The sequence below is a fragment of the Mustela nivalis genome (assembly GCF_964662115.1).
Source record: "Mustela nivalis genome assembly, chromosome: 20".
NCBI classification, from domain to species: Eukaryota; Metazoa; Chordata; class Mammalia; order Carnivora; family Mustelidae; genus Mustela; species Mustela nivalis.
Genome location: NC_139039.1, coordinates 8,218,914 through 8,234,702, shown reverse-complemented (window position 1 = coordinate 8,234,702; position 15,789 = coordinate 8,218,914). Strand labels below are relative to the sequence as shown.

The 15,789-nt window shown below is 36.2% G+C and overlaps 1 protein-coding gene across 4 annotated transcripts in view; it reads right to left on the bottom strand.

Moving 5' to 3' along the window:
- The window catches only part of NSD3 (nuclear receptor binding SET domain protein 3), a 125,913-nt gene that overhangs the window by 56,297 nt on the left and 53,827 nt on the right, over positions 1-15,789 (bottom strand). For all 4 annotated transcript variants that reach the window (XM_082715407.1, XM_082715404.1, XM_082715405.1 and 1 more), the window contains exons 3-5: positions 10,946-11,017; positions 9,963-10,125; positions 1,499-1,653 (exon numbers count right to left, since the gene is read on the bottom strand). In XM_082715407.1, coding sequence (XP_082571533.1) covers positions 1,499-1,653; positions 9,963-10,125; positions 10,946-11,017 — 390 coding nt within the window. The remainder of the gene's footprint in view (positions 1-1,498; positions 1,654-9,962; positions 10,126-10,945; positions 11,018-15,789) is intronic.

The window sequence follows — 15,789 nt, the reverse complement described above, 5'->3', positions numbered from 1 at the left end:
TCCTCAAAGAGGGAGCCGTTCCTTCTCACATTACATTCATAAAAAGCTAGCAATGAGGGAAAGGGAAGAGAGATTGCAAAACGATTACTTTCAGTGGTCAATGAAACACTAACATTAAAAATGACACCCTAAGACTCTGGGGTACTACAGAGATCACAACAAAGCAAATGGAGGAGTCAGTATTTGAAGCTGTGCTGGTAGTTTGTACCATAATGCAAAGAGGAACAGAATGCAGAGAAAGAAGAGAGCCCAGAGGAACAAATGAAAGTTGTTAAGACACTGGAAAGAAAGAATGTATGAGAGAAAAAATAAACCTGAACCAGTTTCCATACGTCTCCTTCACTGTTGCTCAGAAGACTTTGAGTTGCCAAGACAGGTAAGAAAACTTCGAATGAAAGAATGCAAGATGACCAAAGCCATCAGGAATTATCTAGGGCGTTAGACTGAGGTAGCCCAAAATTAGCTAATGAAACTATGAGAAGACATGGTATATGTGAAATGCTGATTTATAAATCTGTAAAATGTTGTCTGATAAAATTAATCAAAATCCTGTGTGATCAAATTTAGCTTTTAAAGAGTAAAAATATGACAAATTTCTGAATCACAAGAGACCACCCTAAAATTAGTTAAGTTTAAAAATGTCAACCAGATAGGTAATCAGGAGTTGCTGTCATAATTCTAAAATATCCCCCACCACAAACATATTTCTTGGTTCCATCACTAAGTGTATCCTTGGTTGAACAAGTTACTTAAGCTGTCTGTGCCTTGTTTCATCTGCAGAAATAGGAATAATGGCATCTATCCCACTTAAGTTGTTATAAAGATTAAATGAATTAATATATACAAAATGCTTAAAACAGTGCCTGTCTCATATTAGATGCTCATTAAATATTTTAGAAACTTCACTTTCACAAAACAAATTTTACTAGATAAGAATAAAGGGAATCATATAAAGATAATGAAATAGGAGAAAGAATAGAACTCCTTAGCAAAATCCGCGTTTCACTAGCAGCTACTAGTCTTATGTACACTAATTCAATTCAAAAATAGAATCCAATACTGTATTAAGCAGAGTTCAAGTTTTTAATAGTATTTTAATGTTGTTTATATGAAATACAAAACCTACTGGCATACAATACATTATTAAAACTTAACTTAGGGGGGCGTCTGGGTGGCTCAGTGGCTTAAAGACTCTGCCTTCAGCTCAGGTCATGATCCCAGGGTCCTGGGATGGAGCCCCGCATCGGGCTTTCTGCTCAGCAGAGACCCTGCTTCCCCCTCTCTCTGTCTGCCTCTCTGCCTACTTGTGATCTCTCTTTCTGTCAAATAAATAAATAAAATCTTTTAAATACATACATACATACATACATACAGCTGAACTTAGGTTAAAATAACATCATTCTAGCAACTCTCTAAATTCAAATATGGAAACTTGTACTAAATTAAGTCCTCTAACATTACCATATTCAATTGGTAATGTTAGTATGCTGTCAGATACCTTTTGTTTCTCAGAGTGATTGCTGGCTTGTTTGGTTGCTTCAGCCAATAATTCTTCATACTGTTTATGACCTTTGTACTCTCGTACTCGCTTTTCATGAACCCATGCCCTCTCCGGCTGGTTGCTAAAAAACTGGACGTGATATTCCCGGGCACCTGAAAGCAAAAATTCTTATTAACCATTTCAGAACATAAGCATCCATATATACTCTGCCAAAAAGATGAACCTATGCCAGCTTCCCTGGCATCACTCCTATTAAAACTCGTACGCTTTGGATTGTCCAAAGACATAATCCAACACCTGCCAATTACACAACTAATAGTTACTGTAAAAAAAAATCACTCCCAAATGATTAAAATTTGTCCAGCAAGTTTTAAGAGAAAGAAAATCAGAAATTCTGCTAATTATCAGATTTGTTACCTTGGTTACACAACTTATTTTTCCTTGTCTCAAACCTTTTTATAAACAAATCTGGGAATAAATAATTTTTTCTTCAAAAAGTGTGTAACAGGGGAGTCTGGGTGGCTTAATCGGTTAAGTGTCTACCTTTGGCCTCAGAGTCCTGGGATCAAGCCCTTGTTCAGCAAGGAGTCTGCTTCTCTCTCTCTGCCCACCCACCCCTCACCCAAGTCCTAGCTCGTGGGTGCTCGTGTCTGTGCTCCCTCTCTCTCAAATATAATCTTTAAAAAATATTTATAACATATTTTCTTGGACTTTAAAAGTGCTAGTCAAATTGCTTTTCTGACTGTATAAAAGTGGGCTACACAGCCTCAAGGGTGGAGAAGAGGCCACTGACTCTTTCAGGAATCCTGTGAGGTCAAAACTGTCTTCACAATAATACCAAGATGCTACTGTCTTTTCAGTGTGGTAGCATTTGCACTTAATACTGCAAGAACAATGGTAAGACTGCTGGGATGTTAGCACAAATAAAGACAGTGAGTGACACCAAACTATACTAGTCTCACATTCTAGTTACAGAGAAGAGTAAGCATTTAGAAACTATGATAATTTGACATTATCATGACATTAGGCACATGATCAGGGATCTTATACAACCACACACTGGCAGTTAAAACAAAAAGCTGCTTTTATTTAATGTCCTTGATGAAGTGGTAAAATGATTAATTTCACTAAATTTCAACCTCTGGACACTATCTTTTTAATATTCTGCATGTTGAAATGGGAGGTATGCATAAAGCACTTTTGTTTACTGAAGGGTGACAGTTATCTTGAGGAAAAGTACTTGTATGACTGATTGAGCTGCAAGATCACTGGTCACTTTTTCATCATTTTTACTGGAAAGAACAACTGACAGAAAAACTATGGTTACTTGAACTTGAGCATTTGGCAGGTATTTCCTTTAAAACGAACAAAGCAAGTTTGCTATTTCAATGAAATCAACTGACAGTATTTGTTGCCAATGACAAAATTTGATCTTTCAAGCAAATATTAGAATTTTGGAAAACCTGGGTCTTCCAACTTCCCAATAATCAAAGAATTTTCTGATGAAATAAGTGGTCATACAAACTAATGTAATTTTTAAAATATCTATAAAAGGGGCGCCTGGGTGGCTTAGTCGTCAAGCATCTGCCTTTGGTTCAGGTCATGATCCCAGGGTTCTGGGATTGAGCCCCGCATCAAGCTCACTGCTTGGCAGGAAGCCTGCTTCTCTCTCTCCCACTCCCCCTGCTTATGTTCTCTCTCTCACTGTATCTCTGTCAAATAAATAAATAAAATCTAAAAAAAAATATATATATATGTATATATACACACACACATATATATATAAATATAAACGGGGGGGATAGGCCCCCCCAGGTGGCCAGTCGATTAAGTACCCAACTCTTGATTTCAGCTAAGGTCATGTCATGATCTCAGGATGGTGAGATCAGAGCCTTGATTAAGATTATCTCTTCCTCTCCTCCTCCCCCTGGCTCCTATGCACTCTCAATCTAAAGAAAAAAGATCTATAGAAGAATGTGTCAACATTTGGAAGATACATCTCACTTATTAAAGCCAGTATTTTTTATTTTTAAAAAAATTTTTAGGGCGCCTGGGTGGCTCAGTGGGTTAAGCCGCTGCCTTCGGCTCAGGTCATGATCTCAGGGTCCTGGGATGGAGTCCCGCATCGGGCTCTCTGCTTAGCAGGGAGCCTGCTTCCCTCTCTCTCTCTTCTCTCTCTGCCTGCCTTTCCATCTACTTGTGATTTCTCTCTGTCAAATAAATAAATAAAATCTTTAAAAAAATTTTTTTAAAAGTTTTATTTATTTATTTATTTATTTGAGAGAGGGAAAGAGAAAAGGGAGTGGGACTGCATGGGGAGAGGGAGTAGAGGGGGAGGGGAGACAAGCATACTCTGTGCTTAGTGCAGAAGCCCATGGGAAGGCAGGGGTCAATCCCAGGACCCTAAGATTATGACCTGAGCGAAAGTCAGACAATTAACCAACTGAGCCACCCAGGTACCCCAAACCACTATTTTTTAAATGGCCAATATGTAAAGTTATCAAATCATGAAAGGGAAAAGATTCATTCAAAGTGCAAGACAGAACCAAAGGAGTCCAATGTAACAAAGTACAAAAAGGTTATGGATATGATTTCAGATTCCATATTCCAACTAACCCACCACTTGTTGAGTTTTGGTGTAGTATCAAAGAAATATATACACATTACCTAAAAAGTCTATTAAAATACAGTATCCCTTTTCAACTACTCATCTGTCTGAGGTCAGATTATCTTCATATAGTTAAACCAAAAAAAGAAATTTTAACAGATTGAATGTAGAAGCAGATACAAGAATCTAGTATCTAGCCAGTCATTAAAGAGATTTGCAATGATGTAAAATGATATTACTCTTCTCAATATTTTTGAGAAAGTATTTTTCATAAAAATACAATGACAACATATAATAATTTTTAAATGAATTAGTAAATTTTTAATTTACTAATTTATTTTTAAATTTTCTTAGCTTTAATTTCCAAATTAAAATAAATAGTAATAGATACAACCCATGTAAACAAAAGATTTTTAGAGTCATCAAACTGTAAGAGTGTAAGGGGTGATGGGACCAAAAAATCTGAGAACTGCTGTTCTAGAACAGTGCTACTCTCCAAGTGTGGTTCCCAGAACAAGCCAGTCTGTGACAAAATAAACACAGAAGAGTAAGCATTTAGAAACTATGATAATTTGACGTTGTCATGACATTTAGGCACATGACCAGGGATCTTATACTATATTTTTTTGCTGGGGGGTAGGGGCCTTTCCTTTTTTGTAATAGTTATTTTTAATGTATTTTACGTAAGCATTGGTCCATTTGTTTTAAGAAACAAACAAAAACTGGTTTTTTCCATACAAAGTTTGAAAAACATAACTCTACAGAAAATGTATCAGGTTAATAGAGTACTGTATAACTGGTCTTAGTGAATCCAATTCAGGTAGGCAGAGAAAAATAATAAGCAGATCTTGACTAGAAAAATACAGGTATAAGCTTAAGTTGAACTCAGTTATCTGAAATCGACTGTACCTTGCATTTGAAATTTTTAAAATTTTGTTAGACATTAATGGGAGATTACCTAAGAAGTATTTTGAAACCAGATTAAAATAGCCTATAAGAGAGAAATACACTCACAATTCAATTTCCATATAATCTGAGAAGGAAGAGCTAAGCACAAATTTAAATATAATTAATCAAAGAAGGTTTATCAAAAGTCCAAGGGTTTTTAGAGACAAAAAAAGAAGGGGCACCTAGGTGGCTCAGTCTTGAAGTGTCTGCCTTCAGCTCAGGTCATGATCCCAGGGTCCCAGGATTGAGCCCCCCATTGGGCTCTCTGCTCGGTGGGAAGCCTGCTTCTCCCTCTCCCACTTCCCCTGCTTGTGTTTCCTCTCTCACTGTGTCTCTTTCCGTCAAGTAAATAAATAAAATCTCTTTCTCTCTATATATATAGCATACATATGATATATATATATATATATATATATATATATATATATATATATCCTAAACTAATACGTGAGTTTGGAAAATAGGGTAGTGGGTACAGGTAACAAGGTTAAAAGAACATAGGGCATAATCTGTTTTCAAAATCAGTTAGTTATTCAGAATCAGAGTTTAAATTATAGTTAAAAACATGAAAACAAAAACACAGATGATGCAATCTCATTTTAATCTTTATTTTCAACTTCTTCCTCTATTACATCATTAGTACAGATGAAACAAATCAAACAATCTGCCTCCTTTATTTCCTGCTGGCCAAAGAATATGAATCAAATAAAAACCTAAAGACCTGAAAAAATGAGAAGTAGGCAAATCTGTCTTTGAATAATAGGCTGAATTCCAAAAGAAAAATGCAGAGGAAATATTTTCTTTAAAAATTTATTTATTTATTAAAAAAAATTTATTTATTTATTTTAGAAAGAGAGCGGGAGAGAGAGCCCGTACATGTATGTACATAAGTGGGGGAGGGACAGAGGTAGAAAATCTCAAGCAGATGCCTAGCTGAGTGTGGAGCCCTCCAGGGGGCTTAATCCCATGACCCTGAGGATTATGACCTGAGCTGAAATCTCCAGTCAGATGCTCAAATGACTGAGCCACCTGGGTGCCCCAGAAATGTTTTTATTTAAGAAAAATAATATGAAGGTAAAACCATCTAGTTTCAAACTTTAAAAAAAAAAAAAGTTAGGAATAGAAGTTCCAAGAGGGGGCGCCTGAGTGGCTCAGTGGATTAAGCCTCTGCCTTCGGCTCGGGTCGTGATCCCAGGGTCCTGGGATTGAGGTCCACGCCTCGCTCTCTGCTCAGCAGGAGCCTGCTTCCCCCCTCTCTCTCTGAGTGCCTCTCTGCCTACTTGTGATCGCTCTCTGTCAAATAAATAAATAAAATCTTAAAAAAAAAAAAAAAGAAGTGACAATAGGTAAAGAAGATGTGGTATACACATGCACACACACATACACACATAGTGGAATATTACTCAGTCATCAAAAAATGAAGTCTTGCCATTTGTAATGATGTGGATGGAACTAGAGAGTATTAAACTAAGCAAAGTAAGTCAATCAGAGAAAGACAATTGTATGATTTAACTCATATGTGAATCTAAGAAACAAAACAGGGAGCATAAGGAAAGGGAGGGAAAAATAAAACAAGATGAAATCAGAGAGGGAGCCAAACTGTAAGAAAACCATAAGAAACAGACTGAGGGTTGCAAGAGGAGAGGGAGGAGGGAGATGGGGTAACTGGGTGATAGACATTAAGGAGAGCAAGGGGTATAATGAGCACTGGGTGTTATATGCAACTGACGAGTCACTGAACTCAACCTCTGAAACTAGTAATACACTATCTTAATCAATTGAGCTTAAATAAAATAAATAAAAAATAAAAATTTCATTAGGTATAATGATATCATTTAAAACTTTCAGTAAAAATCTTTACTATCCTATTAATTACAATATACATGAAGAAAAATAATGACTCTCAAATATTTCTTTTTTAGAGGAAGAGAGAGCAAGTGTGAGCACAAAGCAGAGAGAGAATCTTAACCAGACTGCATCCCCAGCACAGAGCCCGACACAGGGCTCAATCTCACAACCCTAAGATCATGACTTGATTTGATTAGATTAATTCCTAAATTTAAATACTTTCTTTGAAATACAGATGCAGCACAAATTGTGCTCTCACTTCCACCCAAAAAAGCTGTAATTAGGTTTTCATGTAGTAATTAAATGTGAAATTATATAATCTAAAAATCACGCTTTTCTAAGGAGAGAGAATTGAAGAGCCACAACTCTCACATGATAGAATACCTCAGATTGCTGTAGAGACCCAGATAGGTACATGGATTATTTTATTAAAGAAGGCTTTGCCCTAACAGACACCTGAAAAGATGCTCATCATCAATGATCACCAGGAAAATGCAAATCAAAACTATAACACCTATCAGAATGTCTAAAATTAACAATATAGGAACAATAGGTGTTGACGAGGATGTGGGATTACACTGCTGGTAGGCATGCAAACGGGTGCAGCCACTATGGAAAACAGTATGGAGTATCCTCAAAAAGTTAAAAACAGAACTACCTTACAATCCAGCAATTGCACTACTGGGTATTTACCCAAAGAATACAAAAATACTAATGTAAAAGGATACATGTACCCTTATGTTTATAGCAGCATTGTTTACGATAGCCAAGATACGGAAGCAGCCCAAGTGTCCTATCAAACTAGTAAATAAAGAAGATGTGATACACACACACACACACGCACACACACGCACACACACAGGGAATATTACTCAGCCATAAAAAGAATGAAATCTTGCCATTTGCAACAACACGGACGGAGCTAGAGAGTATAATGCTAAGTCAGTTAGATATCATATGATTTCACTCATACATGGAATTTAATAAACAAAACAAGCAAAGGGAAGAAATAAGAGAGAGACAAACTCTTAATTATAGAAAACAGACTGATGGTTACCAGAGGGGAGGTAGGTGGGGGAATGGGTTAAATAGGTGATGCGGATTAAGGAGTGCCCTTGTGATGAGCACAGGGTGATGTAGGGAAGTGCTGAATTACTACATTATACAGCTGAAACTGAAAGAACACTGTATGTTACCTGGAATTAAAATTAAATAAGGCTTGATCCTTTGGAAAATCTCTCACTCATAGAATCATAGATTATTAAACCTGCAAGATACTTCAGAGGTTACTGAATCCAACACCCTTAATAATAAGTAATAAATCAAACAACTAGGACTGCCTTCCCCCAACCTTGGTAAATTATAACTAGGCGAATTGTTTTCTTTTTAATATATAGTATATTTAAGAGTGGGGGTTATGGAATAAGGTCTCTCTGAAACTATTTACTTATTCAAAACATAAAGATAATAATACTACCTACTTTGTAGTGTTGCTGCTATGTGGACTGCATATATAAGATATATAAGATAAAATATATAAGAGAATTGCTTAATTCAGATATATAAGATAAAATGTATAAGAGAATTGCTTAATACAGTGCCTTGCACAAAAGTTGATATTCAACAATGCTGGGTTGTTGTTGTTGTTGTTTTCACTTCTGCCCCACTGATGTTTCCAGTTACCCAATCTTGAATCAGCAGGGTATAATGACAGATAATTGCTTTCTATACCAGGGCATATTACTGGCTATGAAGCACAAAAGTTACAGATATGGCTGATTCTGTCACAAATCTGACTTGCAAGACTTATGTAGACACTTTTTTTCTTCCTAACAGTGAACAGGGAGCAAGACAGAAAGTTTAAAGTAAAAGAAAAAAGAAATAGGCACAAAGTTGTCACAAACAAGAAGAAATTAAACACATAACAGGTAAGTTCATGAAGCAAATATCCAGAAATAAATTCCAAGCTCAAACCTTCCCCTAACTAAGCAAGTCCTTTCCAAATGCTAGAATATCAGAAATCTAATACACATGTTTTAGATAACCCATGGAAAAGAATAGAGAATAGTTAGAAAACATCCTTCCTCAACATTTATTAATATTCCTAAGGTAGGATTCTATAGATTCAAGTCGTACGTCTATGTCGTATTGAATGTATAAAGATGTCTCAGCAAATTTGCAGATTCAAAAACGGAGTGGAGGGAAAAAGCATCTTGAAAATTTTATCAGGATGAAAAGCACTTGTGTAGGTAAAAAATTACTACTCAAAGGAGTCAATGATGAAATAACATGTAAAACAAAAGCATGGCCCAAATGCCTACTAAGCTCTATAAGACATCTTATTATTTACCCAACTGCTTTCTCTCTTTTGGAATTCACATGCGATGTCAGTCAGATAAAGGTTTTTAAAGAAGTATAGAAGAAACTATAAAACAAATGTAGGCTATTGTTTTTTTTAAGATTTTATTTATTTATTTGACAGACAGAGATCACAAGTAGGCAGAGAGGCAGGCAGAGAGCGGAGGAAGCAGGCTCCCTGCTGAGCAGAGAGTCCGCTGTGGGGCTCGATCCCAAGACCTTGAGATCATGACCTGAGCCGAAGGCAGAGGCTTTACCTCACTGAGCCACCCAGGCGCCCCACAGATGTAGGGTGTTATAAGGGAAAACAAGGACCATTATCAGTTGTAGAGACTTTCTGCCCATTAAGATGACCATGACTAAAGCACTGGTTATTAAAAACTGATATCTTCTGGTGTCAGATTATATGCATATTCTTTTTTTTTTTTTTTAAGATTTATTTATTTACCTTAGAGAGAGAGAGAGAGGGAGCATGAGTGGGGGGGAAGGGCAGAGGGAGCGAACCCTCAAGCAGACTCCCCATTAAACACACACCTAAGGCAGCCTCAGTTCCATGACCCATGAGACCCTGAGCTGAAACGAAGAGTTACTAGTTGAGCTAACAGTGTGCCCCTTATGTGCATATCCTTACAGTCATATACAACATTTAATATTCAATTTTTCCCCTAACCTTTAATATCTATTTGTGCCTTTACTTACCTCTTGTGTTAATTTTGGTATGAACCTCGAGCTGGGGATCACTTGAAACCATGCAAGGCCACCAAGGATAGGTTCCCACCTTAGACCAAACAAGATCGCCAACCTGGAACTTAACACCAGCCGACGCTTCTGTTGTTGGAACAGAAGATAATATTGGCTGAACCTATAGGAAAAGGTCATAAAACTTCATCAGCAGAGAAGATTTTAAAAAAAGAAAAGAAAGAAACTATGAACAAAGTAAATTAAACATGCTCACCATGTAAAATTTATCTTCAATTATACTTGCCCTAATACTTAACCATAACTAGCAAAAAGGAAGAGGAAGAAAATAATAAGCCCCACTCCAAATACTGAAAATAGGACTGATATTTCTGATGTCTTATTACTGATAAGGCATCTTGAGAATTCACATAATCCATTAAAAAATGGTCGGGCGCCTGGGTGGCTCAGTGGGTTAAGCTGCTGCCTTCGGCTCGGGTCATAATCCCAGAGTCCTGGGATCGAGCCCGGCATCGGGCTCTCTGCTCAGCGGGGAGCCTGCTTCCTCTTCTCTCTCTGCCTGCCTCTCTGCCTGCTTGTCATCTCTCTCTGTCAAATAAATAAATAAAAAATCTTTTAAAAAAAAAAGGTCATAAAAATATTTTTGTAATTTTGTATGGTGACAGAGAGTAACTACACTTATTTCAGCGGACATTTTGCAATGCATATACATATCAAATCGATATTTTGTACACCCGAAACTAATATAATGATATATGTCAATTATATTTCAATAAGAAAAAGTGGTCATAGTTTTGAAAAGAAAAATAATTCACTGAAAGTATCTACCTCTTAAACCAGCTCCAAGATTTATTTCAGTATAGTTTCTGAAATCCAGAAGTATGGAACTGTAATAATACGTATGGTATGTATTACAATATAACCCCTCTGCTTTACCTCCTTACCCCATCCCTGGTTAGACAGTATTCAATATGACAACTCACCGGGGGGTCCTCTTTTAGTACTGGCTCTTCTCTTGGTTTTTCGGACACAGTGTCAACCCTCTCATTTGGTCTCTAGGTGAAAAGGTATAGATAAAAAGAAGAAAATGGCAGCCAACCAAAGAACAGTGACATACACAAAAAGAATCAAAACTAAATAGGAAAGAGAATAAAGGACATTTATTAATTGAATAACGTAGGTAATAAGAACACAACTGCTGCAGTACATGAGGCTATGTCTTAAATTCATGTTCCATTCCACACCATAGCTATATCTCTCATTTCTTATTACTTTTTAAAACTTATGTGTTGATTGTTGTTGCTATTGTTTTTTAACCTAACAGGGTGCAGAAAAATGAGCACTCTCAGATGGCTAGTAAGATGTAACTTGGAATTTTTCAGGAGAGCAATATGGCATGTATGAAAAACCTTAAATTTACAGACTCTGATCCAGCAAATCCACTTCTAAATGTATATGTATACTGAAAAGCATTGAGAGGTATAAATACACAAAAAGATATGCACACTAGTCCTATTTATAAGAGCAAATACTAGAAAACAATCTAGATGTCCAGTAATTTGAATTAGCCTAATAAGTTATAGTATAACAAGACAGTGAAATAACACACATTTTAAAATGACATGGGAGGGGTGCCTGGCTGGCTTAAATGGTAGAGCGTGCAACTCTTGATCTCAGGTTTGTGAGTTCAAGTGCCACACTGGGTGCAGAGATAACTGAAAAATAAAATCTTTTGAAAAAAAAAATAAATAAAATGACATAGGAAAATAACAATATAATGTTATTTGAAAAGAAAAAACTGCAAAGCAGTTTGTATAATATGATTCCAATCTTGGAAAAATAATTTTTTAAATTTATTTTTTAAATTTTATTTATTTATTTGACAGAGAGAGGAGAAAGAGGCTCCCTGCTCAAAGAGGCTCCCTGTTGAGCAGGGAGCCCAATGTAGGGCTCAATCCCAAGACCCTGGGATCATGACCTGAGTTGAAGGCAGATGCTTAACCCACTGAGCCATCTAGGCACCCCAAAATAATTTTTTTTTAATGTGTACAGAAAGAAAAATTAGAATACTACCAGGTGATGGAAAAGTGATTGTTTTGATGTGCCTTTCTGTTATTTGTCAAATTGTCTATGATAAACATTACTTTTCCAATCATAAAACCCACATATATATTACTTAAAAATTAAGTTCTACAACCCTTTGGGAAGGGTACTTAGAAGTATCTATCAAAATTCAAAATATATCATTCTTCAATTAGGCAATTATATTTTAAGAAATTACAGAAAACAAAAGGAGAACATCTAAGCAGAAGATGGTTAAGTATAGCATTATTTCATGCCAGTAATCTACATGTCTATCAACATCTTCCAACTTTTTATTTTAAAATAGCCCATACATGCCTTAAGAGGTATTTGATACATTTTATACCAGAATGATAAAAGTAGTTATCTTTGGGGAATGAGGTTAGGGAAATGGTGAAGGAAGATCTATATTTTTGTATTACATGTATTTCCTGTAAAAAGCAGATCACTTTTGTAATTTAAAAGATTTTTTTTAAGACTTTTCACTTGTCAAAGAACAGAACTTAATTTAGATGGCATAAAGAGAGATATACCCATCAAATTAAGTCTTAATTCCAATTTTAAAATATGGGTAATTCTAGAAGCTACTTAAAATTTTCAATTAATTGAAGACACTGTTACAAAAACAGCAAAAACAAAGTTTTATTAAATAAAAAATTGTAGAAAGGTTTGTAACTATTAGGAAATGAGAAGCCAGACTAACAACCTAAACACCAATTAGCAATCACTTATTCAGCAGTGCCTATGACTTTCCAGGCCCTATTCTAGTAGGTGGGTATGCAATGATGAAACTAATAAATTTGATCATTCACCTCAGAAAGTTTACAGTTGGGTAGGACAGACAGACAATAAACAATTAAAAACGTACACTTATACACCCAGGCGCTCCAGAGTGTGTATCTTTAAATATGAAGGTCAGAAAAGGCCTGAGAAAGTCCATTATAATCTGAGAGTCAGAGGAAGAGTAGTTAGTCTACTAAAAAATGGGCAGAACATTCCAGAAAGAAGGCATGGCATGTGTGAAGTTTCTGGGGCTTAAAAAGGAGAAATTTCAGGAAGGCCTTTACAACTGACTTAATTACCCAAAGAGAGAGGTTATAAGATGAGAGAGGGGAGGCAGGCTATATTACAAGTATAGTCAAGCATTTTATATTAAGGGCAATAAAAAGCCACCAAAGAGGATGAGGTAAAGAAGTAGCATACACCAATTTATGTTTTATAAAAATCATGTTAGCTATTACATGGAGAGTATTTTGGGAAAAAAAGTAGTGACAAGTTGCTGATGGGCACAAAATTCACTGTCAGATGTGTCTGTAGTGGTATCATGACTATGTAATCTAATAGGACACACTCGTTGAGCAAGGAAAGAAAAATCTAAGTTCAAATGAAAACTGTTTTCCAAAATGCTGGTATAAGAATAAAGCAGTCTGGAAATACTGTCCCCATTTGCACAGGCCCTTTGGGTAGCTTCACTTCAATCTACAGAAGTAGTTTAAGCCTTCACCTCCACTTCTCATTCTCAAACTACCAACAAGAAGACAAGGCCATTTGAGGAAGTACATACGTCGCTAAGAAAGGGAGTCATCCTCCTCTGCACAGTCAATCTTCATGATGTCTGAGAGTAAGGGATCTCCGTAACTCCATTTGAGGGCAGATAGATAAGGAGTGACTCATCTTTGCCAAACAACAGAATCCTACTATTATTTTAAGAACTGGTCTGAAGTCCATTAACATTTTTCCCTTTCTGGATTAAAGATGGAATTTCCCTCAAAACTTTTTATTATTCAAATGTCTTATTTTGTTGGGGGGTTATAAATTGTTTCCTTTTCCTCCTGGTTTGCATTCGGTACATGCAGTAATGCAATACTGCATTCCATTTGCACCCTTCCTTGGAGAAAAACTTACTGGTTTTCTACCTTCCAAGAGGAATGTTACAGAAGATAGTAAGAAATCTTGAAATAGACCTATAATTTTATTAATAATGCTGTTCTTAGAATATAATATACCTCAAGATTAAAAAAATGATGTAAATTGGGCGTGTGGGTGGCTCAGTGGGTTAGGCCTCTGCCTTCAGCTCAGGTTATGATCTCAGGGTCCTGGGATCAAGCCCTACATTGGCTATCTGCTCAGCAGAGAGCCTGCTTCTCTTCTCCCTCTCTCCCTGCCTCTCTCTCTGCCTACTTGTGATCTCTCTCTCTGTCAAATAAATAAATAAAATCTTTAAAAAAGAAAAAAAAAAGATGTAAAAAAAAACCAAATACCTTATCTTTTTTTTTTTAATTTTTTTTTTTTTTTTATTTGACAGAGAGAAATCACAAGTAGATGGAGAGGCAGGCAGAGAGAGAGAGAGGGAAGCAGGCTCCCCGCTGGGCAGAAAGCCCGATGCGGGACTCGATCCCAGGACCCTGAGATCATGACCCGAGCCGAAGGCAGCGGCTTAACCCACTGAGCCACCCAGGCGCCCCCCTTATCTTTTTTTAATGTATTATTATTATTTTAATGGTTTGTTTCAGAATGCTAGCTTTTGCTTCAGGCTAGCTTAAAACACTGTTAAAATTGTTTACAGATTCATCTTAAAAGGGAAACAATGGCAAGGGAGAGAAATAAGCCTAAGATTTATTCTAAGCTTTCAAGACTATATAAATAAAAGAAAGAAAAACAAGTCAAATAAGGATGATGCAGTGATAGAAAGGAAATACACCTTGTAAAGTGTGCTAATGCATGAACAAAACAGAAATATCTAGGAGGCATTTAGTCTATAGCCATACCACCCTGAATGTGCCTGATTTCATCTGATCTCAGAAGCTAAGCAGGGTTGGGGCTGGGGTGGGAAAAATATCTAGTGGACACTGACTTGAGCTCAAAAGAAAGCAGAAAAGTAAGGAGATTAAACCAACAGATAACATAGTATCATAAACACCAATTAAGGGGTGAAGTTTTTAAGACAACATGGTCAATGGAAGTCAAATACTGAGGAGTCAAGAAAAATGAGTCAGAAAATGCCAACAGATAAAATACTTCTGGGTATAACATCCATTTTCCTTTAGTTGCTGGAAGGATAGATAAGCTTAAAGAGATTAAAATCAAGTAAGGACAAAAGATACCTTTTCTGGTATTAACAGCGTTGCTTTAGCAAGAGAGCTGTCAGAGAAAAAGATGACAATGAGTTAGCTCTCCTCAGTTTTAAATATTTGATTTTATGGGTATATAGCTCTTTTTTTACTTTTTTAGCTGATTCCATACAGGAAGACCTATATCCCAAGAAAGAATAACAAGAAGTTTCTTAATAGGAAAAAATACTTTAAGACAGCAACTAAAATGAAATAACATTATCCAAAATATTCCTTTTAAAAAATTTGCCCTAATGCTTTTATTAAAACGCAAGAGATCTGGGGCGCCTGGGTTCCTCAGTGGATTAAGCCTCTGCCTTCGGCTCAGGTCATGATCCCAGGGTCCTGGAATCGAGCCCTGCTCAGCAAGGAGCCTGCTTCCTCGCCTCTCTCTTACCTGTCTCTCTGCCTGCTTGTGATCTCTCTCTCTCTCTCTCTGTCAAATAAATAAAATCTTTTTTTTTTTTTAAATAAAATCTTAAAAAAAAAAAGCAAGAGATTTATTAGAATTACATGCATCAAACCTGGCAGAATTCCAAATCCCTAAAAATTTTCAAAACATTAAGCAAACTTGTACATTTAAAAAAATCTTAAATCAAAAAAAAAATCTTAAATCAACATTTAAGGTGGAAAAA